This window comes from Neolamprologus multifasciatus, chromosome 6 (genome assembly GCF_963576455.1).
Source record: "Neolamprologus multifasciatus chromosome 6, fNeoMul1.2, whole genome shotgun sequence".
Taxonomy (NCBI): Eukaryota; Metazoa; Chordata; class Actinopteri; order Cichliformes; family Cichlidae; genus Neolamprologus; species Neolamprologus multifasciatus.
In genome coordinates this window covers 3,311,690-3,337,558 of record NC_140444.1, presented here as the reverse complement: position 1 = coordinate 3,337,558, position 25,869 = coordinate 3,311,690, and the positions used below count along the sequence as shown (strand labels likewise).

Genomic DNA, 25,869 nt, shown 5'->3' with positions numbered 1-25,869 from the left:
TTTTTTTGTGTATTCTGCATGCAGTGTGTTTGGCGTAGTTATGCGGCTGATGAGAACTCGGTTTCCATTGCTACCTGGAAGCCTCACTTGAAGGCGTTGCATACCTGCAGCCCTACAAAGTAGGTACAACTATGGCAGCTGGTGTCTGTATTTGGTGTCTGTGCCACATTCCTTTCCTGCACTTCAACTTTGCAAATTTAAAGTTCATTTAGATCCTCTTTGGATTATTCACTTTTCCTGCTCTGTCCTGTCGTTTTACGTATCTGCTTTTTTTCTCTTTGTTGAAAATTTATAGAAGAAGTGATTCTAGAATTTTAATTTATAAATGACAGACAATTTCCAGGCTCCATTAATGTAAAAAAAAAGCTGACTTCTCACCTGCTTCTCTATAAATGTCTCCGTCTGTGCGCTGAGGGCTCAACGGGCCAGGAACTTTCGCTGCTTTGAGGGACCGAGGCAGCAATTTTAGCCGTCACCCTTTCATAGCACGTCTATTTATGACTCCAATTGTGGCTTCAATGAGCCAGTCGGGCTTTTTGAACTCAAAGCCCTCATCTTCTCAAAAGCCCAGGGCCCAGAGTGATTTAGAGGGACGCACCTATTTCAGTCTGTCAGTGTGTCAAGCTTTAGCTGTAGTGCCGCTTTTTTGCAGAAAATGATGAGGGATGCGGAAACAGTTGAGAAATTTCCCCCAGTGCCGTCAAACCGTCAACTTCCATCAAGTGGTTCTTCATATTACTGTCAATGACAGGAAAGTTGGTATTTATAATAAAACCATACGTAATTTTACCTTCATAGTGCGAATATTTTCAAATTTCACAGCCCTCAAAGTACAAACAATGGTTTTAAATTAAAGGCTTTTTAAGTGTCAGTATTTATTATATCTACATGAAACCTTCAGGACTGAAAATCACATTTAATCTCTGTTAAAAACCGCAACCAAATCACCACGAGTGTCACAATCCACAATCAAGGTTTTATTTCAGTAAGATTTGTTTTTCTCTACAACAACAGGGGTGGGGAACTCCAGGCCTCGAGGGCCGGTGTCCTGCAGGTTTTAGATGTGTCCTTGATCCAACACAGCTCATTTAAATGGCTAAATTATCTCCTAAGCCTGTCTTGAAGTTCTCCAGAGGCCTGCTAATGAACTAATCATTTGATTCAGGTCTGCTGACCCAGGGTGAGATCTAAAACCTGCAGGACACCGACCCTTGAGGCCTGGAGTTTGACACCGCTGCTCTATAACCATCTCTGAGCTTCAGTATCTCGTGATGGATGATCTGATCTCCTCGTGTCGGTGTTGTTCCCACATCATCATAATAAATGTTGTTCCAGGTTCAACATTGCAAGTAACCAATCACATTGTTGTGACGTCCCCCTTTTGTGCCTTTGAAAAATACCGCCTTAAAAAAAATCTACTTCACTTGCGACAAGAGAAACCGCTTCTGTCCGCCGATCCCGGAACTTGAATTCTTTGCATTTCAGGATACTTTCCTTTAATAAACGGTAAGCATTATATATATTGTCCTTACAGAGGCGGTTTCTCTTCTCGCAAGTGAAGTAGATTTTTCGAAGCCGTTTGTTTTTTTCGAGGTCGCAGATGACGTCAGCAGAAGGTGATTGGTCGCTTGCAATGTTGAACCTGGAACAACATTTATTATGATGACGAGGGAAGAACACCAACACGAGGATATCAGATCGTCTATCTCGTGATACATCCTAGCGTTTCAGATCGTATTCAATAACACAACTTTAACGTCTGCAGTGTAGAGGAACAGACGCCCCAGAGAATTCACTTCAAAAAGTGCATTCTGGGTAAACTTTAAATGCTCATATCACCATGTGAGATGCAAAAACAAGTCATCGCATGAAAGTTCTCCTTTCACCTACCTGACTTTGTGTGAGCGGCGTCAGAACAAGTTTCTAAAAAGTCCGAATCATCCTTGGTGTTCACGTGCTTTTTATAACAGTTTGAACCACGTCACCAAAGTTGACATGTTTTTGTCTGAGTTGTAGGAGTGTTGCCTGGCTGCAGGTGCTTCTCAGCATTCAGAAACAGCTTGAAGGCCAATTCACAGGTTCTGTCTTAAGGTGTCACACTTTAAATGGGACCACACATTATTTCTATTCGTGTCCCCACATTTTGAGGCACTATCCCACATTTTTATTGGCTCCGGTTCACAAACGTAAACACATCTCACCAACAGATGTGCTGACTCAAGGATGCTGGAACTCAAAGATAATTTCCAGGCACGGCAGCAGCTGACATACCTGTCGCATAACAGCATAAAAACTAACTTTAGCTTCTACTTCTGCTCATAAAAGTTGGGAAAATGGAATTAAGTTAAAAAACTGCAAGCTGCATAGTGTCTGTGTCCCTTTTCTTAAATTGACTATGCCAAAAAATTTCAATCTGCATTTTAGCATTAATCTCATCACCTATGTTGTCCCACAAACATCATGGACTTCATGTTTAGTTTGTTGGGACTAGATCTGTGCTGGAAAAGAAGCTCCTGAAGTTTTGTGTTTCATACCCTGTGAGGTAAAAGATTTAACTATGCACTTCCTGAATTAGTTTTATGACTAAGAAAGTTTCAGAAACATCCCTGCCTCTGATTTATTATTTCATAAATCATACCGCGTCTACTCCAGCCGGCAAATTCTATTTTTTAAAATGACCTAAGACGAGCACTTTATTCATGACGCTGCCCAATCTGTACCAAAACCTGCTTTGCTCTACGTATATCTAAAAAGAGCTTCTTCCTGTTCCTTTCAGAATAAAAGACCTCAACATACGCTGCATGACTGCTATAATCTAAAACTACACATTTTAGAAAAGATCATAAATCTCTAGAACCCACATGGGTTCAATTGGCACAATAATGTTTTTATTTAAATGAAAGTCAAAATGACAGATCATCACAATGTGATGACACGTGCTGTGGGAAATGACTGGTATCGTCCCGAACAGCACATGATAAAAGCAGGAAAGCTGCCCTTAAAGCTCGCCTCCCCTCATGTTTTAGTAGTGGCATTTATGAGTCAATAAAGTCTAGTCTAGTTATGCACCTTGAATTATAGAAATGAGGAGCTTTTCTTCTTTGGTTAAAGAACATTTTTAAAATTTTATGATTTGTGCATTTTTTGGTATCCATCCTAAACACCCTGCAAACACCCTGTGATTGGGGTTTGTTTTCCACCCCTGCTATGTGCTTTTGAAAGCCATCTGTGGAGCCTGGAAATATTGGGACAGCTATCTGCAATGTATACAATAAATGCATTGCAGATGGTTACGTATAATGTACAGTTATAGCTTTATGATTACTTTATTTCAAGGAGTAATGTGTGAAACATGCAGTCCTTAAGTCACTTTCTTCTCTCGCTGCTGCTGCTGCTTTAGTGTGCATGAACCTGCATGTTTGTAGTGAGTCTGCTGTTTGTTAAAGCTTCCACCATCAGGCCTCTTATTGATCGATGTGTTGCGGCCTTCAAATCCTCTGCACTTGTGAAAGAAACAGCTGCTGGCAAAGCTTGTGATGCAGAAATCTCCCTATCATGCTGAACACATTGGTGCATTTGCAGGTTTTAGCTCCTCGGTTATAAATCATGTATAACTTGTATTTTAATGAATTCCTAAAGCTCACGTCATCACGACTTCAACTGGAGAGTAAAGGAGTTTTTAAACATGCTGAGTGTGTCATTCATCACTGTGGACATAAACTTTGCATTTATGATGTTGAAGTTAAAGAAGAATTCGCATGAATTCGCTGAAAAGGTTTGCAAAGCAAAGCAAAAGCAAACATAGAAATCAGCTGCCTGGAAAAGCCTCGGTGCTAAGTTTATGAGGCACAACCTGCATTACCCAACATGACGAGCATCCAGCAGGTTCACTGCTGTACACGTCAGGGTGTGCTTTATAAACTGGTGTCTTGGTTTTCATTAAGCCAAACGAGTTCATGTTATTATGTGGAATAATGCATCCACTTCACAAAAACTTTGACACTTATCTGCTCCGGGATCTCCTGCTAGTTGGACTAACCTCATCCTCACCTAGGAGGTGCCAGGATATGTCCTGGTTAGATACCTGAACCACTCTAGCTGGCTCCTGTTCATGTGATGGAGAAGCAGCTCTAAGCAATTCAATTCAATTCAATTCAATTCAATTCAATTCAATTCAATTTTATTTATATAGCGCCAAATCACAACAAAAGTCGCCTCAAGGCGCTTCATAGATACAGAGAAAAACCCAACAATCATATGACCCCCTATGAGCAAGCACTTTGGCGACAGTGGGAAGGAAAAACTCCCTTTTAACAGGAAGAAACCTCCGACAGAACCAGGCTCAGGGAGGGGCGGGGCCATCTGCTGTGATTGGTTGGGGGTGAGAGAAGGAAGACAGGATAAAGACATGCTGTGGAAGAGAGACAGAGGTTAATAACAGATATGATTCAATACAGAGAGGTCTGTTAATACATAGTGAGTGAGAAAGGTGACTGGAAAGGAAAAACTCAATGCATCATGGGAATCCCCCGGCAGCCTACATCTATTGCAGCATAACTAAGGGAGGATTCAGGGTCACCTGGTCCAGCCCTAACTATATGCTTTAGCAAAAAGGAAAGTTTGAAGCCTAATCTTAAAAGTAGAGATAGTGTCTGTCTCCTGAATCCAAACTGGAAGCTGGTTCCACAGAAGAGGGGCCTGAAAACTGAAGGCTCTCCCTCCCATTCTACTTTTAAATACTCTAGGAACAACAAGTAGGCCTGCAGAGCGAGAGCGAAGTGCTCTAATAGGGTAATATGGTACTACAAGGTCATTAAGATAAGATGGGGCCTGATTATTTAAGACCTTGTATGTGAGGAGCAGGATTTTGAATTCAATTCTGGATTTAACAGGAAGCCAAAACAGGAGAAATCTGCTCTCTCTTTCTAGTCCCTGTCAGTACTCTTGCTGCAGCATTTTGGATTAGCTGAAGGCTTTTCAGTGAGTTTTTTTGGACATCCTGATAATAATGAATTGCAGTAGTCCAGCCTGGAAGTAATAAATGCATGAACTAGTTTTTCAGCGTCACTCTGGGACAGGATATTTCTAATTTTAGAGATGTTGATAAGCAGAGTCCTTCCTGACTTACTGAGCTCCTCAAGCTCCATCCAGAGTCTTGCCACCCTTTGAAGGACCCTCATCTGAACTCTAAACCCTGAACTCTGAACTCTAAACCCCGCCCCCTTGGCTTTGCCTAGAAATTCTAGAAGGTTATGACCAGTATTAATGACCAAGGGCAACCTGGCAGAGGGCAGCTTCCACTGTGCCCGGGTCCAAGTTATTTCCGGCAGTGTGAACCAGGCTCTCACTGCGGTTGTGCAGAAAATGAACGTCCTGTAATAATGGGTTAGATATTCATTGGTCTTGGAATAGACCAAGCTGCAAAATAAAAAATGATGCACTGTATTACCTTGCAATAACATTGTAACTTTGACCAAAAAAGACTGTTCACTGTGGTAGATTACATAACTTACCATACAAAAATTGATGCAAGACAAAGTGGAAAATATTACAACATATGAGATTTCTAATAAATGGGCTAAAACTTGCAAAAGCACCAGTATTATGATATAAGCACTGACGTTTTATGAAAAGATGTGTTCTCAAATATCTTTCCGTTTCTGATCTGTCTGCTGCAGGAAGGAGCAGGGAGAGTCGACCACAAGGTTTGTGACCGTTTGACCTTCGCTGTGTTACGTAGTGTTGTAAGTCCATGACTTGAAAATAGGGCTGGGCGTCAAATCAGAGAATGTATCAACAAAGCTGATACGGCGCAGTACCACGTGTGACCACTTGGGACATTTACCTGAAAATAACTGAGTGCCTGAATTTTATTTTCATTGCTTTTTCTTCTTGTTTTTATTCAAATGTTTGTAATTACTTGAGTTTTTAGATTACCTTTTAGAGTTTCTAACTCCTGCCTGTAGATCAAAGATGAATGACGGCTATAAGATACACCTCAAAAATGTTATAAAGGGGGAATCAATCTACAGAGGCCGAAATGGTTTTAAGTATCAGGCTATAAATGTGTTTATTTCTGCTGTACAGCCGGACGTCTTGAACACCGGTTGTTAGAGGAACCGATGTTATCGTGGCACTTCTTTTTCAACCTTCATCTGCACTTTGCAGCTCACTCATTAGTGATTCCCCATGGCCACGCCCCATATTTACTTTCTATTCTAATGACGTCGCAAAATCAAAGGTGTCATCGCCTTTAGGACAACTTAGCTACAAAGGATGTATCTGATGTTGCATGACATCAAAAATGTGGTGCAGCTTTTATTTTTATCACTCACTTAAATTCAGTAGAAGGTACAAAAGATTTCCTGCAATGCTCTAATGCAAACGAATGAGCGCTGGGAAAATCAGCAGCTGTTAATACATTCGTGATCTGCATCATTATGTGCAAAGTTCAAACAATAGCCGGCCGTCTTTGAGGGCTCTTTCCACCACACTTCTGTGACCTGCATGGTCACCCAGACAGAACAGGTGCCCTGACAGGAGCTGAAGGCCATAAGGGTGATGATGTGTTGCCTGGAAAAGCAGCCACTTTTACACAAGCACTCTGTATGACTCACTGTTTTGACTTTCTGTTTGGTGCTGTTTTTTCTTTTTATTGCTTTTTCTCTCCAAAAGAGAAAAAATAAAAACATTTACACACCACGTTCACTACACACACAGGCAAAAACACACACACCATTTTTCTCATGCTTTAAACCATCCTCTTGCCTGAGGTATCTATTACACACTTATTACAAATGTTATTCTGTGTGATTATGTCCTAATATTGCTTAATTTTGCAATGAAATCAGTGCTCCTGATGTTTCTCTTTTAGCTAATGCATTTATAGACTCATTTGGGGAGGGCAGTGTGCAGGGCAGTGGAGGCTGTGTGATGTAATATGTTGTGTTTGCAGTTATGAAACACTGAGTAAATGTTTGTCTGCAAACCACCGCTGCGAGCTGAAGGCAGGCGTGCTTTATTTTCTTTTTTTTTCATATAACTCTCCCTTTGAACCTGGTTTATGAAATACACCACAATGTAGAAAAGGTGATGGAGGTTCTGCAAAACCCCCAACTCTATTTATGTCTCTACTGCAGAGCTACAGAGGAGGGATTAAACGCCACACTGTGCAGTCAGTGCAGAGCTGCCTTGCTTTATTAACAGAATCAGTATATGTGAGAAAAGGCAGCGAGGAAACCAAAACATTACATGGGAAACAAAAATGGATTTGCATGTTTATACCTTCAGTAAACCCACACGACTCTGTGTAAAGCTCCCTGTCTGCTCACTGGTGATTCAGGCACTTGTTGCCATGGCCCAGCTGAATTCACATAGTTAAATGAGGGATATCGGCATGAATGTGTGACTCACCAAATTGCAGCCTTTTTCAAACGGTCCTGTAGATGTTCATTTTCTCTACTAAGCTCAATTTGCCTCCGTTCTGCTGCTTCTAAATGTCAGCGGTCGACAAATTGAAACTCCAGCGGTAAACGTATTACTTTGTACTTCCTAGACTTCATGCATACAGTCCTGCAAAGGTTCATCACTGTTATTCTGCAGAGCTTACACTAAGAAAGTGGTGTTTAGGTGCACGGGGGTTTAAGACGGAAAGATTTTCTCTCATCTGTTTCTGCCTCATGTAACACATCACCGTGTGTCTATCTCCCCTTGGTTTTTAGTAAAAATCATAGTAATAAACAGAAGCTACTGAGGAGGTGTACTGCTCGGAAACATAGGTACACAGCATCTCTGCTCCCTGTGACATGAAGTTTTTCTTTGGGAATGCTGACTAATTCTTGGTGCATGGGTATCTGTAGGAGGCTGTGCAGCCTCAGAGAGAGCAGAGCCAGAAAACCCTGCAGGGAGACATCAGTCGCCTTCATAGTAACACACTATCTGCCTTTTGTTTGATATTTGCCTGAGCAATGCGCTATTTGTGCCTGTTGTGATTTTGGTCTTTAACTGTCAGATCATTAGTCTGTGCCAGGTTTCGTTCTCAGCAGCAGCTCCTCTGAAATAACTAATTAGCTTTTTCTCTGGATGTAGTGAGAGAGAGAGTGTGTGTGTGTGTGTGTGTGTGTGTGTGTGTGTGTGTGTGTGTGTGTGTGTGTGTGTGTGTGTGTGAGATGCACCGTCAACATTTTCTTTTTCACTCACCTCCTTGTATTCCACCTAAACGATAAACCGCACTTCACTCACCAGAACCCACACAGACATCTCAGGTACCATCCCCTCCACCGGTGAGAAGCATTGCTTCTTATTGCTAGCCACCTAACAGCTACGAGACTCTCTAAGTTACTTCTTACATCATGCGCTCTGATTTGTAACGAGGGATATGGGTCAGAGTCGGTACAAAGTCTCGAGGGCCCCAGCGCCTCACTGCCACTCGGCACAGTCAGCAGTGAGCAACACTAGCTAACGTTAGCTTAGAATCAGAACCTAGCATGCAACATTTTCCTGATGACTTCATGGGCTCAGTCATTAGTGTCAAGTCACGTTGAGACTAGGGCTGCCACAAACGATTATTTTGATAGTCGACTAGTCACCGATTATTTTTGCGATTAGTCGACTAATCAGATACTATCATTAGCTTACAGCTTTAAGTGCTTAAGGTATGTGCTAACTAAAAATAAAGACAAGATGAGAGTTTATTAAATTTTAATGAAGTTTGCAGATTGTTTCGGTGAAGTTTAATAAAATCCTTGCTATCTAAAATATAACAGGACACCGGGGTATATTCTCTAGCATCTCACACTTCTGATAATCAGCTGTCTGCTTGACGTTTATTCAGCTGTGTAAAAACTATAACTTTAATCTCAGCCAAACCGATTTACTCAGGAACAAATAAAATACTGAAAAAAGCCAAACAATAACATTTTTAAGTTATCTAAGTGACTTATATATCATGTTTAACCTGAGTAGCGAAAGACGGAGGTGGGTTTGAAAACGATTTTCCAGGAGTCCGGTGTTCTCACGGCTCTAGTTAGCCTAGCCGCCGGCTAGCTATCGAGCTAGTGGGTAACAGACGTCTCCGAAAACGTCGGAGCGCTTTTGAAAATATGTGGTGTCTTGATAAACTGAGCAGATATTTGAGGTTTACACAGCTACATTCTCGCCTGAAAATATGTTAAACGTTTATTTTGTGACCCAGAAAGAATAATAAGAGTAATATTAAAACTAACTAGCTGCAGCCATTGTTGGAAACTGAGCTGGGCCGCGCTATGAATTCTGGGACACAGCTTCTTCTTCTTCGGGGTTTAACGGCAGCTGGCATCCTTGTACATGCAGTGCTGCCATCTTCTGTTTCAGTCCGTTATTACACTCTTAAATCCTACTACTTATTCCTGCGTCTTTTGTGATCTTACAAAGCTTCAAACGACGTGTCGACTATTAAATCAGTCGTCGACGATTTTAATAGTCGACGTAATCGTGACTAGTCGACTAATCGTGGCAGCCCTAGTTGAGACTAACAAGTGAGATCATGACGTTCATTAGAAAGGAGGATTATGCAGATGCACTCGTTAGCTGATAACGTCTTAATGAAATCATGAGCCATCCTGTTGACTTTCTCAGACTATTGAGTTTAAGAGTAAGAACTTACTGAGACGAATCAACACATTCATGACCAAAACCCACTGATTTGGTGACAATAAGAAGAACACAGACTTCTGCTTAATCCTCTGCAGCGTGTAAATGATGCACGGCTGGCGCCTGCGAACGGCTTTGCATGCTGTCATTCTGCATAAGCACAGAATCTGTCGCTCGCTAATTATCTCCACACCTCATGGTCCTGCCTGTTCACACTCTGCAGGTAATTCTTATGAGTTTTCATCCATAAACTCACACTTTTATAGAAAAACATGCGATACATTTAATATAACTGTGCGACACCCGCTGGCTCTTTCAATGACGTGTAAACTAATTGGTCACACAAGACGGCATACTGTGCACACTTGCAGGAACAAACCACAAGCATCATCACACAGCTGAGGCTTCATATCTAACCAAAGCTTGCATTTTGTCTAAAGCATCTGCTGCAATGCATGCTGGTCTGTCTCCATCCTGTCCTGCAGCCCTTATACTAAATGGATGGCTGCCATGTTCAGCAGTTTATGAAGGAACACTTTTCCAGGATAACTTTTTGCTATCATGAAAATCATTTATCGCTCAAACATGTTTACCTCTTTGTCATTTCCACCCCACTTCACTTCCTTCTTCTTTCCCCTTCTCGCTCCAATCTCCCTCTGTACTACTCTTCATCACTAATTTCAGCCAGAAGTTGAGTTTTAAGGAGCGGGTGAGGATGGCGAGCCCCCGAGGTCAGAGCATCAAGAATAGGCAGACGTCATCAGTGAACGACAGGCGCTCTCCGGTGGCTGACGCTGGCACAGAGGGCACCAGTCCCGCCAAGGTTCAGAAGAGCTGGAGCTTCAACGACCGCACGCGGTTCAGACCGTCGCTCCGCCTCAAGAGTCAGTCCCGCTCCACCACTGATGGTGCGTGTGCCATTCTGCCGGTATTTTATATCAGTGTGGATTATTAACAAAGCAAAATCACCTGTTTTAGAGTCTGGCTTCTGGCTTATAAATGTTCATAAATGTTATAAATATCTGCTAAGTAACATATTACCGTACCAAAACTGAAGACGGCCTTCTTGGTTTCATCATCTTCTCTCTATTATCATTAGGGATGGGTATCGTTTAGGTTTTATCCGATACCGGTGCCAAACCGGTACTTTTGAAACGGTGCCGGTGCTTAAAGAATGGAGAACACAAAATTGGTCCAAAAACCTCTCATGTTCAGCTGTTTTTTTGTAAAAGGTTAACAATGTTAGCCTTTTCTGCAGCTATGGGGCATATATGGTATCACTCTTGGCTGGAAGCAGCTTAAACAATGGAAAAAACACAAACTTTGTCCAAAAACCTCTCATGTTTAACTGTTTTCCACTTTTTCTTTGGTCATTTTAGCCTTTTTGTCCAGGGTGAAGGGAGTATCTGCCATCAAACAAGAAGACAGCTGCATGTAGCTATGATGATGTTTGCTAGTTCACCTTACATGCATTAATGTAATAACGTGGTTAGCCTACTCAACGTAAATTACACACGAACAACATTAAGCTACTGACGCAGAGAAGAACAGCTGCTGCTGCATCATCATCCTCATCATTTCTGCTACACTGGCAGGGCTAGGGGCCAGGACTCTCCTCTTCGGGTTTTTGGGGGATGTTGCTAACTCCGGGTCCGATAACAGGCACCACACCCGCAGTAGATGTGCTCGGTGTGAGGTCTCGCAGCAAGCTATCAAATACGGCGCATTTCTCGGCTTTAAAAAAAAACACTATGCGTCGCCAGGTGTTTCATCAGATTTGAGGTGTTACCTTCTTTGACAGTATCACAGTATCAGCTTAAAGCACTTGTTGCAGCTGCTGAGTTTGCATCTTTTGCTGTGAAGTACAGCCAGACTTTTGACCACTTCGCCTTGGGCATTTTTAATCTGTAGCTCTGCTCTAAAAGAACGTACGTACCTGGACCCGCCTACTATCCTCAGAAACGTAAAATGATTGGCTAGAATCTAAAGTGTATCACAGCTCAGGGAAAAAAAAGCACCGAAATGGCACCAGATACCGGTACCCATCCCTAATTATCATGGAGTCTTTAACTTGAGGTGTCCGTTGTTGTGTTTTGGCGTTATTTAAATAGTACTGGACAAAACTGCCTTTCCTGTGAGGGGGAAAAAAAGATGTTAGAATTTTTTCCATTTAATTTTTGAAATGTCTCAATGTCTTTTTTTGTTCAGAGCAGGTCTAATAACTTATTTTAGCCATTAGGCTACATTCACTGCTGCTCATTGTGTGCTGTCAAGGTCAAAATTGGCCAGTATCAGTTGTGTGGGATTAACAGGAAGTGAGTAACCTCTCCAAACAGCTGCTCTTGCTCTTCCTCGAGTGCCACATTTAAAGAAAGGTGTTCCTGAGATATAAAAATAAGCACAACTGCCCCAACTTCACTGCTCGTATTTAACTGACTCTCGATCCAGCTCATCAGAACTGGTTTGGCTCACTAATGACGCAGCGGAGTGGAGGAATGCTGATGGCTGCTGTGCTCCCTTTCTTTGGCCTAGCAGTGCCGGCCTGGCGAGTCCTCCTGGGTAACGGCCAGTTGGTGGTTGTGGGCGGACTGATGGATAGATGGAAGGTGGGGGTGGTGAGCTCCAGGAGCCATAATGGGTGTCAGAGCCGTCCAGCTGGCTGAGGCCTGCTGGTGGAGAGGAATCATTAGCCAAGCTAGCCAAAACCAAACTGGTTGGCTGGTTAGCCACGCTGCGTCTGATCGCTGACATGTTGGCTAAGTGAGACATTAGAGGATGGGAAACATCTCCCTTAATTAGAAATGAAACCAGGAATTATTTTAGTGGAAAGTTTTTAATGGAGCAAATCATTAATCAGCACTGTTTTTCATCAGCAGCAGGTCTGACAAAACCCACATACTGTGGAGTAATCGATCCTTTCCTGAGGTCATCTACAGTGTTTCGTTCAACAGAACACATCAACGCCATTAACCCTGTGCTTACCTCCTCAGGGTGCTCAGGGTTCCTGCTCCATTTGGAAAATCAAAATGAAGTCTTTCTAAACCTTTAATGCTTTATTCCCACATGACACTAAGGTAGATCTCTGGATTTTGGACAGCTTTGATCTGTGCTTTAAACTATTTAAACTCCAGATTTTCCACCAGCTCACAGGAATCCCCACGGCCCAACAGAGGCGTGTAACTACAAAGTGAAGGTCAATGGATTAGTAAGCTGTGTTGAGCTTAAAGTCCGGGTTTAGTCTCTTATAAGTCTTGAGTCACTTTTTACCTGTTATATCGAGGTGGTAACTTATTCTGACCTGGTGATGAGCAGGTTTTGTTTAGAGTTTCCGTCTAAAAACAGCTGGAAGTGTCCAAAACTACCAGGGTCAAAAGTATTCATCAGATGTTCTTCAGCAGGAGTGATGCAAATTTGAAGTTGTTGTCATATTGGAAGACAAAGCCATTACCCAGATCTGGTTTTGTCTCTGACTGCTCGAGGTTTTCTTCTTCACATATCCTTCTTTCGTCACAATTCCTTCAATCTCGATGAGATTCCGAGTTCCAGATGCACTAAAGCATGCTTCCATCATCGTGTTTCCCTGTGCAGACGGTGTTCTTTGGGTTGTCTGCTTCTCCCTTCTTTCTCTCAACATAAGCAGCGTTTCTGTGGCCAAAGAGCTCTAGTTTTGTCTCACATGAACAAAGGACGCACTTTCAGAATGCATAAGCTTTCTCCAGATTGTCCTTGGCATTCTTCAGTCTGGCTTGAAAGTGTCTGTTATGAAGAAGTGGAGTTTTTCTTGGTCTGCAACCTCACAGTCAGTTTGATTTTTGGAGGTTAATTCATTTTACAACTGCATTAGTTTGTTAACCTAACAGCACCATCAATCTACATAACCACAACCTAAAATCATGAGCTAGCCACGATAAGACAGACCGCATGATGGTCGCATTTCAAATATGTATTTGTACCTGTCAATCAAAACTGAACCGCCCCAATTTTAGGCTCCACCAATGTGCAAATGGATGCATCATAAAAAAGTGTGCCCATTGTATAGTTATTATTCACGTACAGAGATGGGCAGTAATGCGTTACTGTAATCTGATTACTGTTTTAGGTAACGAGTAAAGTAAGGGATTACTATCGCAAAAACAGTAATCAGTAACTAATTAAGTAATCAGTAATTAGTTACTGATTACTTTTTTCAAGTAACTTGACCAACACTGTTCATGTATTCGCGGGAGTCTAGAGGGACCGACTCGCTTTTTGAGCCAACCTCAAGTGGCCATTAGAGGAACTGCAGTTGGTGGAACATCTCTTTTCAGACCCATCTTGACTGTGATTTGTAAAGCAAACCATGAGCAGCAAGACTAACATGGCTCACTGCAATCTGTTGTTTGTGTGGATGCAAAATGTCCTCATTGGCATAAAGTGACTTCATCGCTATCACAGAAATAAATAATCCTCCTTTTCTGCGCCTCTCTTCCAAACAGCAGACTCCAACATTACAGCGGAGGACGGTTTTGATGAGAAGGGCTGTCACTGCGACATCTCGGTGGAGGACTTGCAGCCCTCGGTCAAGTCTGTCATCCGAGCTGTCAGGTGAGGAAATGAGACTTCCTCTTTCAGTCTAACTTCTGCTGCAGTTTTCCGTCACCAAGGCTGCAGGCAAACTAACCCTGATTGCGGCCAACCCCCCGCTGTCTTCTGATTGAGCTCAGGGGATTAAAGTGACCGGATGGTTTTTATTTCTGTTAGTTTATTTTTGGATCATCAGGAAATATGGTTAGTGGGAGGATTAAAAGCTGTGTAAGGTGATCGTGTCACAAGGAAACAAGAGTAGACACGACTTCATGTCCTTCGTGTCCTGAAAGAACTTAAGAGCCTGTTAGATGCAAGGTCAGCATACGTTCCCGACCAGCAGGAGTTGAATAAAAGTTAAAAGCAGCTCAGTGTTTGAATTATTAAATATATAATAACTAAGACTATAATGCTGAAGCTTCTGTGGCTCCTTAACAAGACACCTCATGTTGGTTTTTCTTTTAGTTTTTACTTTATGAGCATCGACAGACTTTCAGTTTTATCAAAAAACAATAATAAACATCAGTGGTTCACCTCATCCCTTTATCCAGCTTCCACATATAAAGTGAACTGGCTGTCACGCATCACTTTGTGGACACAGACAGGTGTGAAAATAGTGACGCAGCCACATCAGTCACTATAGCCTTCACTAAAGGCTACAACTTTAACGTAGGTACCTGCTGTATTTACAAAATTGTGAAGGATCAAAAATGCTGGAAATACAGCAAATGCACATCAGTGCACTTCAAAGGCTTAAAAATGGGATTTTTTTGCATTGCTTTATTAAATATGCTTCAGTTATTGTGCAAAGAAAAGTGGAAATTCACTAATCAAATGTCCTACGTGCCAAACTCGAGGCCACTGAGGGGCCAAGAAGCTAAACAGACGTGCTCACCTCCATGGCACCTGCAAGCTAACGAGCTTCCTTACGCAGAACGCACCCAACGGAAAACGAATGTTCAAGCCCATAGTAGAGTTTCGTGTGTGCACTCACTCACAACAGTCTCACATTCTGAGGTACACTCTGAAACCACATGACAGCACAGAGATGCGAAGGTAAGTCGGGGGTGCGGAAAATTCAGGAAGTCACTAAATGAGATTTGCAGCTGCAGCAAAAATGTTCTTTGAGTCAAATCTGACAATAGCAGAAGCCAGGTATGCCAATCACCTCATAACTTGTCACTTGTACATTTTTATATGCATTACATTTCGTGTCAGAAGGCTCAGTGGTATGTACATGTAAACTACATCATCAGGACTTTCTGTTTTGCTCTATGAAATGATGCTGGCTGAGCATCTTATTAAATATTTTTGATATTTTGAAGCATCGCATGGACCAAAACTGTATATCGGAAGGCTGTGACAATATAATCCAGGCTGTTTTCATTGTTTCCGACCCCTTTGACTCTCCACTTTCAGCCACGTTCCCTTGAATTCAGCCTCAGCGCTCCACAGGTGTTTCCATCCACATACACATGCAGCTAAAATCTGCCTTTTTTCTGTGGTGTGGTTGTTCTGAGCGTTTGAAATGCTGTGAACAAACAGGTTGACACATTAAAAGCACCATTAAGCACTATTAAAATAAATGCAGGCTTTAATTTGTTTACATTAGCTGGTAGTGTCACGGCTGGACCACAGCTCCCCCTTCTGGTGAATTTATGAACTTCTGTGCTGTTCATGCAGGATCATGAAGTTTCATGTAGCCAAGAAGAAGTTTAAGGAGACGCTGCGTCCGTATGATGTGAAGGACGTGATCGAACAGTACTCTGCCGGTCACCTGGACATGCTGTGCCGCATCAAGAGCCTGCAGACCAGGTAGGACGGACATTGTACTGCAAAAGATCTGCATGTGTGTATGCATTCCTTATACATGCATGGGTTTATCTCACGTTGTTTTTTTCTTTTTGCAGTTTGTGTTTTTGCATGTTTGTACCTGTGTTTGCTTCTCTCCAGGCTGGACATGATAGTAGGCCCACAGCCCCTGAGCAGCCGAGCCAAGGCCTTTTCCTCCCCCTCCCTGTCTGTCTATTACAGCCAGGGGAGGAAGAACTCCACCCAGGGGTCAGAATTCCCCCGACTTACTCAATCTACCCACCTAATCTGTCATTCGCATGTCACATGGGTTCAGTTCACTCCTCAGTCGCACAATTCAGGAGCTGGTTTGTTGTCGGAAACGTGAAGGAAAACAAAGTGCGGCCTCATTTATCAACCATTCGTTTGTCCAGCATACCTGACCGCGGATCATGGAGAAGTGATGGCAATGAGGTTTACAAAACATGCACTCGGGACAATTAGTATAACTGTTGAGTTAGTTTTTTGCTAGAAAGAGAGAGCATATTTGCCCCCATATTGGCTTCCCTTCATTGGCTTCCTGTTAAATCCAGAATCAAATTTAAAAGGCCCCGTCTTATTTTAATGACCTTATAGTACCATATAAACCCATTAGAGCACCTCCCTCTCAGACTGTAGGCTGACTTGTGGTTCCTAGAGTATTTAAAAGTAGAATGGGAGGGAGACCCTTCAGCTTTCAGGCCCCTCTTCTGTGGAAACTCCCAGTTTGGATTCTACTTTTAAGATTAGGCTTAAAACTTTCCCTTTGACAAAGCATATAGTTAGGTCTGGATCAACTGATCCATAGAAACCGGCAGTTGCTGAGCCTGGCTCACCAGAGATGAAATAGAGAAATGGATGGTGTGCAGCGTGCATGTCTAAGGACTGCGGGGACCTCCTTTGTAGATGGTGTTGAGTGGCTGACGAGTACATAATACTATATGTCTGTGAAGGTTCTCAGTCATCCAGGTCATCGTAGTCAAAGGAGCTTGCAAAGAAAAGCGTCTGGACTTCTTTAAGTTGCTTGAAGACGTTTCATCTCTCATCCGAGAAGCTTCTTCAGTTCTAAGGTCAAATGGTGGAGAGTCCCAGATTTAAACCAAGTGGGAGTTTCCCCCCACGGAGGGACAAAAGGACCCCCTGATGATCCTCTAATCGCCTGAGCCAAGGTGTGAAACTGGGTGTGGGTCCCAATCAGCCACAGATGGCTTCTTTCACTCCTCTTTCAAACCATCACCACCACCAGAGAGGACAGATGGTTTGAAAGAGGAGTGAAAGAAGCATCTATGTCCACTGTGAGCGACCATCTTTGAACAGAGGCGGTGGTTTACGACACCAACTGTCTGCCATCTATAATCCAGTTTTGAGATCCTCCACAGACGCCTTAACGCCCACTCACATCCTGGGCCATCTGACCTCAGGAATTCGCATGATAAGGTGGGGCCAGGTTTCACAATGAACTCACCCGAAACTCTGGCTGATTGGGACCCACACCCAGTTTCACACCTTGGCTCAGGCGATTAGAGGATCATCAGGGGGTCCTTTTGTCCCTCCGTGGGGGGACACTCCCACTAGGTTTAAATCTGGGACTCTCCACCATTTGACCTTAGAACTGAAGAAGCTTCACGGATGAAGGTGAAACGTCTTCAAGTAACTTAAAGAAGTCCAGACGCTTTTCTTTGCAAGCTCCTTTGACATAATACTATACTTCAGCTGTGCCAACATCTCACTTCTGATTTCGGACAGGCAAAGTCCCTCTTGATCCAAAATTCACTTAGTAGCACTGCTTGGAAACTTTTCTGAATGAACCTTGTTTTCACTGCTCACCAGGACATTAAACTATGTTTATGTGTACAGTTTTCACATTGAAGAACAATTACAAACACAGCTCTATAAATCCCAAACTCCAAGGATTTCAGCTTACCGTTTAACAATGGTGTAAGCCCCTGAAGCATGCTGTGTGTGTCCTAAGAGACTGGCAGGTTTGTCAGGAAGGGGACGGATGAAGCCTAAATCAGCTTGAGTTGACACATCGTGCAGTACAGTACTACTCCTTCCAGTCCTCCATAAAACTGATAGATTTGCTTGTCTTTGTTAATCAGGACCTCTACATTGCTGCCAGTGTTGTTTTGTTGCCTTTACCTTCACTTCTTGTTCCACATGTGCCACCCGAGGCTTGAAAGTTCTGGATTTGTCACCACAGCTGTGCACAGCTGTGCCTTTATATGCATGATAAATCCAAGTTGTCTGCAGGTTTTAAAAACATGTACGTTTGGAGCTTTTTTCCTCTGATGATTTGATAAATGAGGCCCCTGGTTGACGAGCTAAAGCCTGAATTAACTGAGCTTCGAGCCACACTCTGCTCCCACACAAACACGTCCTGGGTATGATATCTGCTACTAACCAGCCACTAACAGATCTCTTAAGTAAATTGACTTCTGTTCTGGGAAAGGAGTTTGCAATGTGATGCTAACATGTTTTAGACACACTCCAATCACACGCCAGAAGGTTTCACCTGTCATTGCTGTTGCAACACTGCCCCCTGCTGACGCTGTGTGCACTCTGTTGCTGCAGATGAGCCAATCCGACTTGCAAAGGGTGGAGAGCCTGTCAACATGCTTCTTTTTTTTTTAACCACATCTCGTAGTCACGAGTAGAGTCTAACACAGGTCAGCAAGCTCCAGCCACAAATAACTTCAACCTGCCATGACCTCACTGTAATATATGAAAAACATCTGTAAGATTAGAATAGAGAAAGCTGTAACAGTCCTTAAATTTACGCAAAATGTTTTTGTTTTTAGTAAAATGTTTAAAATGTTACATGGAGGCTGGTCTTGTCTATATTTGGATCCAGTCCACAATTACAATCCCCAGATCATCTACATTTGATGTGCATGTTTCATATACAAGAGGAGCGTGAATCATTACCATCTTATCCTGAATTACATCTTATTTGAAATTGGACTGATTTACAATGAACGAGTGTCGTAACTCTTCTCGCTTCCTCCTGTAAAAATACAGTTGTAGAATCCAGATCTAACTTCCCTGTGTAGTTCTCGATCCCCTTTTCTTCTAGCATGATTTAGTGGTGACATACAGGGTGTCCACACCTGACTTTTTCTTCTTCCTTTTGGTGAACTCGTGATTGCATGATCTTGGCTCCGTTTTTCTGTGCTCTCTGTCAGCTTTAACACAAACAGACTTTATTAACCAGATCCCACAGAGCCTGACTGGATTTAGCATTTAGACATTAATATAATCATGTGTAAACCAAAATATAAGACTCTAATGTTTAGAGTCTGAAATAAAAAGTTGTGTTGTTAATTGGTAAAATGTAATCTGGTTGGTAATGTTTGCAAGTGTGAAGTCCAGTGAGGAAGAATTAATTTGGATTTGCTTTATTCGGGGAAAAGTTTACTTTAGATAAACTGTTCTAATTTTCCTTCCTTTTGTAGTCCTCCTTTGTACGTTTTAAAATTAATATCTTATTGTGTTCGCTTGTATTTCTGTGCATTTCAGGGTGGACCAAATCCTTGGGAAGGGCCAAATTCCTCTGGATAAGAAGATTCGAGACAAGCTGCTCTCTGATGGCGATATACTGGAGGACATGAGCATGCTGGGTCGCGTCTGTAAGGTGGAGCGACAGGTCCGTCCTCTGGGTTTTGTTCTTAAAATTTCGGGAGGTTGAGAGGATCAGGGTTTTTGCTAATTGGAGCTTCAGTGTTTGCTGCCTCCGGTCCTCATTACGTACCCCAAAATGCCCCCAGTGTTTCTGGTCAATAAGACTAGAACAGCGCTACGTAAGTGCCATCGACAGCAAACCAGCTAAATACAGTAAAATGTGATCCATCTCGACTGCGTTTAAGTTTCCTAAAGTTACAGGAAATAAACTTCTTGGTAGGGATGCAACGATACCAATTTTTTCAAACCGATACGATACCGATACTTGGATCTGAGTACTTGCCGATACAGAGTACAAAAACCGATACTTCTACCACACACACACACACACACACACAAATGTAATGAATTGGAAGACAGGTTTTATTTTATTCTCTGCCGATAAAAAATAAAATCTTAATAAAAATGACCACAAAAAAATTTCAAGTGAAAAATAAGCACTTCTGTTAAATTATTGCAGAGTCTCCACATTGAAATTTTACAAAATATCACTGAACTATTGGCACTGTCTCGAGCTTTCAGAATAATAAATAAACACTTCTGTTTGGAATAAAATAAATACAAATTAGGTTTGCGAATAAAATAAACTTTTAAATTATTGCAGTTATTGCGGTCCACACTGCTGACATTTTGTTTAGCCTAGCTACAGCAGCCTCCAGTTTCTCTTTTTTATCTGGAGCTGCCAGTCTCACTCATCTAACCCTGTGCCTGTTTAGCGCGGGATGTCCCCCTAGTGGCCAATCTAAAAAACTACAACAGAAATGACAAGCCACCCTCTGATTAATGAAATAAGTTGGTATCGGTTCATGGTATCGGTTAACTTTTATGAGTATCGTAGTAGTATTACAGTATCGGCCCCAATACCCGATACCAGTATCGGTATCGGTGCATCTCTACTTGTTGGTATTCCGGCTCTGTCCCGCTTCCAGTTTTTACGCAACATTAGACTAACTCAGCTCATCACACTCATCTCCAAACTGCTTATAAGACTAAAACATCTTACTGATCGTTTTATTTTGGTATTTGTCACAATGGGTAGAATTCAAAACCTTATTAAGACAACCCTGAATCACATTTTACTCTTTACAGCAAATTGATTTTTTTCAGGTGCACAAGTTGAAAGTGGCAAATGCATATGAATCCTAAAACTTAAAACAAACATCTGGTAGAAAGCAAGATGCTGTTGAGGTAGCTGTGAGCCCCAAGACCTGATTCTTAAGCATTCAAATCAACACTTAGAGCATCTGTACATTCTGCCAGATGTGGCGGTAGACCACTCCTTTATTCCTCTCCTCTGCTCACAGGTCCAGTCGATTGAGTCGAAGCTGGACTCCCTGCTCGACATTTATCGTCAGGTTCTGCGTAAAGGCTCGTCGTCGGCCCTCACGCTTTCCTCTCTTCCCCTCTTCGAGCTGGAACAGACGTCAGACTACCACTCCTCTGTTTTCAGCAAGGACATGTCCTGCTCCACCCAGGTCAGCAGCAGTGGAGCGCCGCCCACCAGCGGCTTCGTCACTCGCTCCTCCACCAGTTCCCATCTCTCGCAGGGAGGACTCCATCTCATCCTGGGGCCCCCCAACGAGCTCAACCTCAATCTCAATGCCCCCTCTTCCACGCCTCCCTCTGGCCTCGCATCATCCTCTTTCAGCCCATCGCCCCTACCACACCATCATCACCATCGCCACCATCCCCAGGCTCAGGCCACCACACCTGAAAGTGGCACTGATGAGGCTATGGGTAGTTCTCCACCCATCCTCACCCCGAACAGTGTCAGCAGTTCAGGGGACAGAGGAGTAAGAGATGGTGGGTTTCCTCTTCTGGCGAGGCTTCCACCTCCACCCCCTCCTAGCCGAAGTCACGGCCCAGGCACTTTAGTGCGAACAGCCTCCATAGAGGTATCCCCTGACATAGAGGACTTTTGTGGAGGTCTTGGGACACAGATGGAGGATAGCGTTGTCAGGAAGGACCTTGGCCTTGGGTTGGGGCTCAACAGATTGGGGCAGCAGCTCCAAGGGAACAGCAACAGCAGGCTTAGCACAAAGGAGGAGGGATCCTGGAGGAGACAAATGAGCTTGGAGCTGGAGCCCCTGGTGCCACCAGCGCTGGGCTGCTGCTCTGGGTCCAACGAGATGGACCGAGGATTGGGCAAGTCCATGTCGGTGCAGGATCTGAAGCAAGTAGCCCCCACCCATCACGGCCACAGCCTGTCATCTCCAAGCCCCAGTACAAGCAGTGACTCCCCCATTGGCTTCCATAGCTGTAGCCAAGATCCTGGGGGAGGAGGGGGCGGTACAGGCAGGAGGAGTGGAGGTGGGTGGGGTGAGGAGGACCTCTTTATCAGTGATAGAGACATTGAGACGCAGGGACTTGACTTCTTGTCACAGGGGTCTGCCGAGACTCCGACTTACTCCTCAGAACTCCTGAGGACAGGCGGCAGAGCCGGAGCAGGGACCCAGGGCTCGAACCGCAGTCTGGCCACCGGTCACGCATCCTTGCCCTCTACTGGCAGCAACGAGTTGCTGAACATGCCCCACGTACGGCTAAAATAGACCCAGCTACATGTCGGGAAGGCACACCAATCTCACCTCAAAAAGACGGTTTTTATCCTTTTTGGAGGGAAGTGGGTGGGTGGGAATATTACATGGGGTCTTCTTCTGTTTATACTCATGTTGATCCATTTGATAAGAATCACAGTATTTTCATACAGGCTGACCATATGACATATCATTGCATGAGTTTTGTTTTAAAGTGTGATTGACAAATCTGAGAGAAGAGCCTGAGAAACGACAACAGAGACACCCAAAAGCCTCCGCTGTTAAACTTGGGTTGGTATGAGACCTTGACATACAGCATGAAGTGCATGCTTATTGTAAAGAGGTACAGAGATTTGAAAGGTACAGTTTGCAGTCGAGGCCATGGGCTCCTAACACTTATTGAAACCCTCTCTGAGAATGGCCGTGTTCAGTGTATAAAAGCCACATTTTGTGTCTCCCATCAAACAAGACGTTTCCACACTGAATTGATGTTACATCACTACTGCCAGATGCATTCTTTCTTTCCCATCTTTAACCTCTTAAGATTCACAAGGTCATTGATGACATATCTTAGGTTTCGGTTTCTTAGCATCCAACCCATTTTTGAACATTTTCACCTGTTTGGAAAATGGAAAATCTTTTTATAGAAAAACTGTAATGCTGAAATGAACAAGATTAATTCTGAGATGTAACGCCGTCTTTGTTTCTGGACATTTGGCCTTGTGGCTAAAATAAGACCCAACTTTAACCATAATCGGGATCTGAAGTTAAGAGGGTAAATTTTATGAAACTAAAGCAATACATTCAAAGGACAGAACTTAAATTATTTTAGTTTCAATCAAACTTTTAAAAAGAACTCTATTAAAAAGGAAAATACCAGTGTAATGTGAATACAGGCAATACGATTTACGTTTTCATGCATGTTTTTTTTCCGTCTTTACAGCAAGAACAACAAATTTCTTGTGGTCTTAGGTTGTTGTCCTCCACACAATTTTGGAACTCTGTTTTATAAGGTGCAAGAACACACAGGGAAGGTAGGGGAGGGGCTAGTTGCATTCAGAGATTTGATTGGGCAACCAAGTGTCAGTAATTAAAATGAACAAATGGGCTCCTGTTTGTGCTTGTAGAGCCCCCCCAAAAAAGAAAAAATATATACACTGATGTATTGGAGCATAATGATGTTATCAAGTATTGTTATGTTAGTATAAGTACAGTTAGATTCTCTCAGCACCATGGTTCTTTATCTCTTATGTTTTCCATCAAGGTAAAATGATATTTTTGGACTGTTCAACCACAATCACTGACTGTATATAAGAGATGGACGTAGCTTCTAGATCTGAAAAGTGAAGTCAATGCAGAAGTGCCTTAAACCTGCATTCTTTCTGATGGCCAGCAGGGGGACACTCCCTCGGTTCCAAAAGAAAGCCCTGTTGTTTAAACTGAGAAAGAAATGTCCCTGCTGCTCACTTCCTCCATGAGTTCATAGTTAAAATCACTAGTTTCAAGTAAAATATTGTTCATTTTGTGAATCGTGATCCATATTACTGTGCAGGACATAAAGCAGGTTTACAGGGTGAACATATGGGCATTAAGTGTCCCTGAGTTTCACCATCAGCTCCCCCTCTGCTTTCAAAACACCAAAATGGGAACCCCAAAAATGCTGATAGGTGAAAGCAGAGTGGCTACCTCCATCTTATATAGTCTTTGTTCACTTAAACTCAGATTCTTTTGGTGTCTTATTTTGAAACTTATACAACCAGAAGCTGCTACTCAGAAGTTCAGCGGGAAGAAAAGATATGCTTTATCCCAAAGCCCAACTTTTGTGTACTTTGGGCTTTTTCCAAACACAACAGGTACATTTAAGTGTGGATTTTATCTTAAGTTGGGGAGTGGAACCACTCCTCACAACACCCTCTTGAAGCCGTTAGTCTACAAATGTTTCCTGCCCAACATATTTGTATATTCTTATTTCCATGCCCCGCCCTCTCTCCTTGCTATTTGTGGGATCAGCCCAGGAGCTGGCGTTACAACAACAAAGTGATAGTCTGCCAAAAAGTGATTCCTGATGTTTCAGTGTGTGTTTTATTTGTAATGTCTTTATTTATATTGATTAATAGACTTGAACAGGATTTTAAAAAGGAGTTTTACATAAAATAACAAAATGACCAGTTTTGCAAGTGTCTTCGTGACCATGTTGGTCACTTAAAACGTCGCATAAGTCGTATTTGTTTCAACTACTGCTGCGCTCTTGACCAGATCACTCTTAAAGACATTTTTGATATCAATGAGATTTGTTAACCCTTTAAGACCTACCATAGAACCAAGTCCGCCAGAGCTTATATTATATTTTTACATGTTGTGGAGCCATTTTTGGGAGCATTTCAAGTTGCTATACATCAATACAACCATTACAGCCTAACTTTTAATAATATGTCTGCATTAAGTGCATAGTAATTACATAAATTGCAAAAAAGTGCAATAAACTACAAAAAAATTGAAAATCGTTTTTGTTTTTTAACATATATTTCTAGTTAGAGAAATTTAAGAGGCTTATCCCTCAAAACTGTAAATACAAAAAAATTGCACAAAATAGTTTCCCACCACAGGAAATTTATTTTAAGTGTCTTCATAGTTTTATTTTTGAAATACACCAATTGCTATACACTGCAGGAAAAACGAAAATAAATATTATAATGTAAATTTGCAAAAAAGCAGCATATGCATCAAAATAAACTATTTCCAGCAGTGCAATATGAGTCCTAAGCATCCCAGAAACGACACAGAAAGTCATAAAGTCAAAGATAACTTTTAAAAACACCAGTATAGGCTCATGAGGCCTTGATGGTAAAAAACGACATTTCCGCGAAAATGACGTAACTTACGGTTTCGGGCAGGTCATGGCGGACATGCGATAGTTCGTGCTGATGGACGTAGGAAGTGTTATGAACAGCTGATCGGATCGGCAAAGCGTGTTTCTGGAATATTATGTTTTTGTTGCTGCAAGTGCTTTTATGCAGTTTTTGCAAAGCTATATGTGGAAGGAAACTGTGACCGAGGACAAGCTGATGGCATAAGATGTAAGTACAACTCCTCCGGTTTCATATGCAAAAAAAATTATTGCGCTAGCTCACGTGGTTGCAGAGCTACCGGGATTTAAAAATAGTTACGCAAAACGGAGCGTGCCGCTCTGACCGGCTTTAAAGGGTTAACTGGATAAATAAAGGATATATATGCATCTATTCTCTTCCACTTATTCTCACCAGGGTTACGGGGTGGGACTCTAGCCCTGGACAGGTTGCCAGTCTGTCGAAGGGCAAACGTATAGGGACAGACAACCATTCCCACCTATGGGCAATTTAGAACGACCAACTAACCTAACCCCACAAACTGCATGTCTGTGGACTGTGGGAGGAAGCCTGAGAACCCACACAAACACGGAGAAAATGCAAACGCCACACAGAAAGGTCCTGGCCAGATTGTGGAGTTGAGCTGTCTGAGGCAACAGTGCTAACCAGCATGGCACCGTGCGGCCCTACATATATAAACGCCAAAAACTCTGCAGCTTCTACCTTGTGGCAGGAATGCTGTTGTAGCTCAAGACTTGACATCATTCATGAGGGACACATTTGGT

The 25,869-nt window shown here is 42.7% G+C and overlaps 1 protein-coding gene across 4 annotated transcripts in view; it reads left to right on the top strand.

Moving 5' to 3' along the window:
• Positions 1-23,212, top strand: part of kcnq5b (potassium voltage-gated channel, KQT-like subfamily, member 5b) — a 165,554-nt gene extending 142,342 nt beyond the window's left edge. Inside the window, exons 8-15 of one of the 4 annotated variants that reach the window (XM_085162011.1) lie at positions 25-119; positions 5,679-5,705; positions 7,722-7,778; positions 10,315-10,538; positions 14,106-14,214; positions 15,877-16,008; positions 19,543-19,669; positions 21,009-23,212. In XM_085162011.1, the coding sequence (XP_085018137.1) occupies positions 25-119; positions 5,679-5,705; positions 7,722-7,778; positions 10,315-10,538; positions 14,106-14,214; positions 15,877-16,008; positions 19,543-19,669; positions 21,009-22,253 (2,016 nt within the window). In that variant the 3' untranslated portion in view covers positions 22,254-23,212. Of the gene's footprint in view, positions 1-24; positions 120-5,678; positions 5,706-7,721; positions 7,779-10,314; positions 10,539-14,105; positions 14,215-15,876; positions 16,009-16,146; positions 16,255-19,542; positions 19,670-21,008 lie in introns of all 4 variants that reach the window. The other 3 variants (XM_085162010.1, XM_085162009.1, XM_085162013.1) reach the window with 3 other exon arrangements.
• The last annotated feature ends 2,657 nt before the right edge of the window (positions 23,213-25,869 follow it).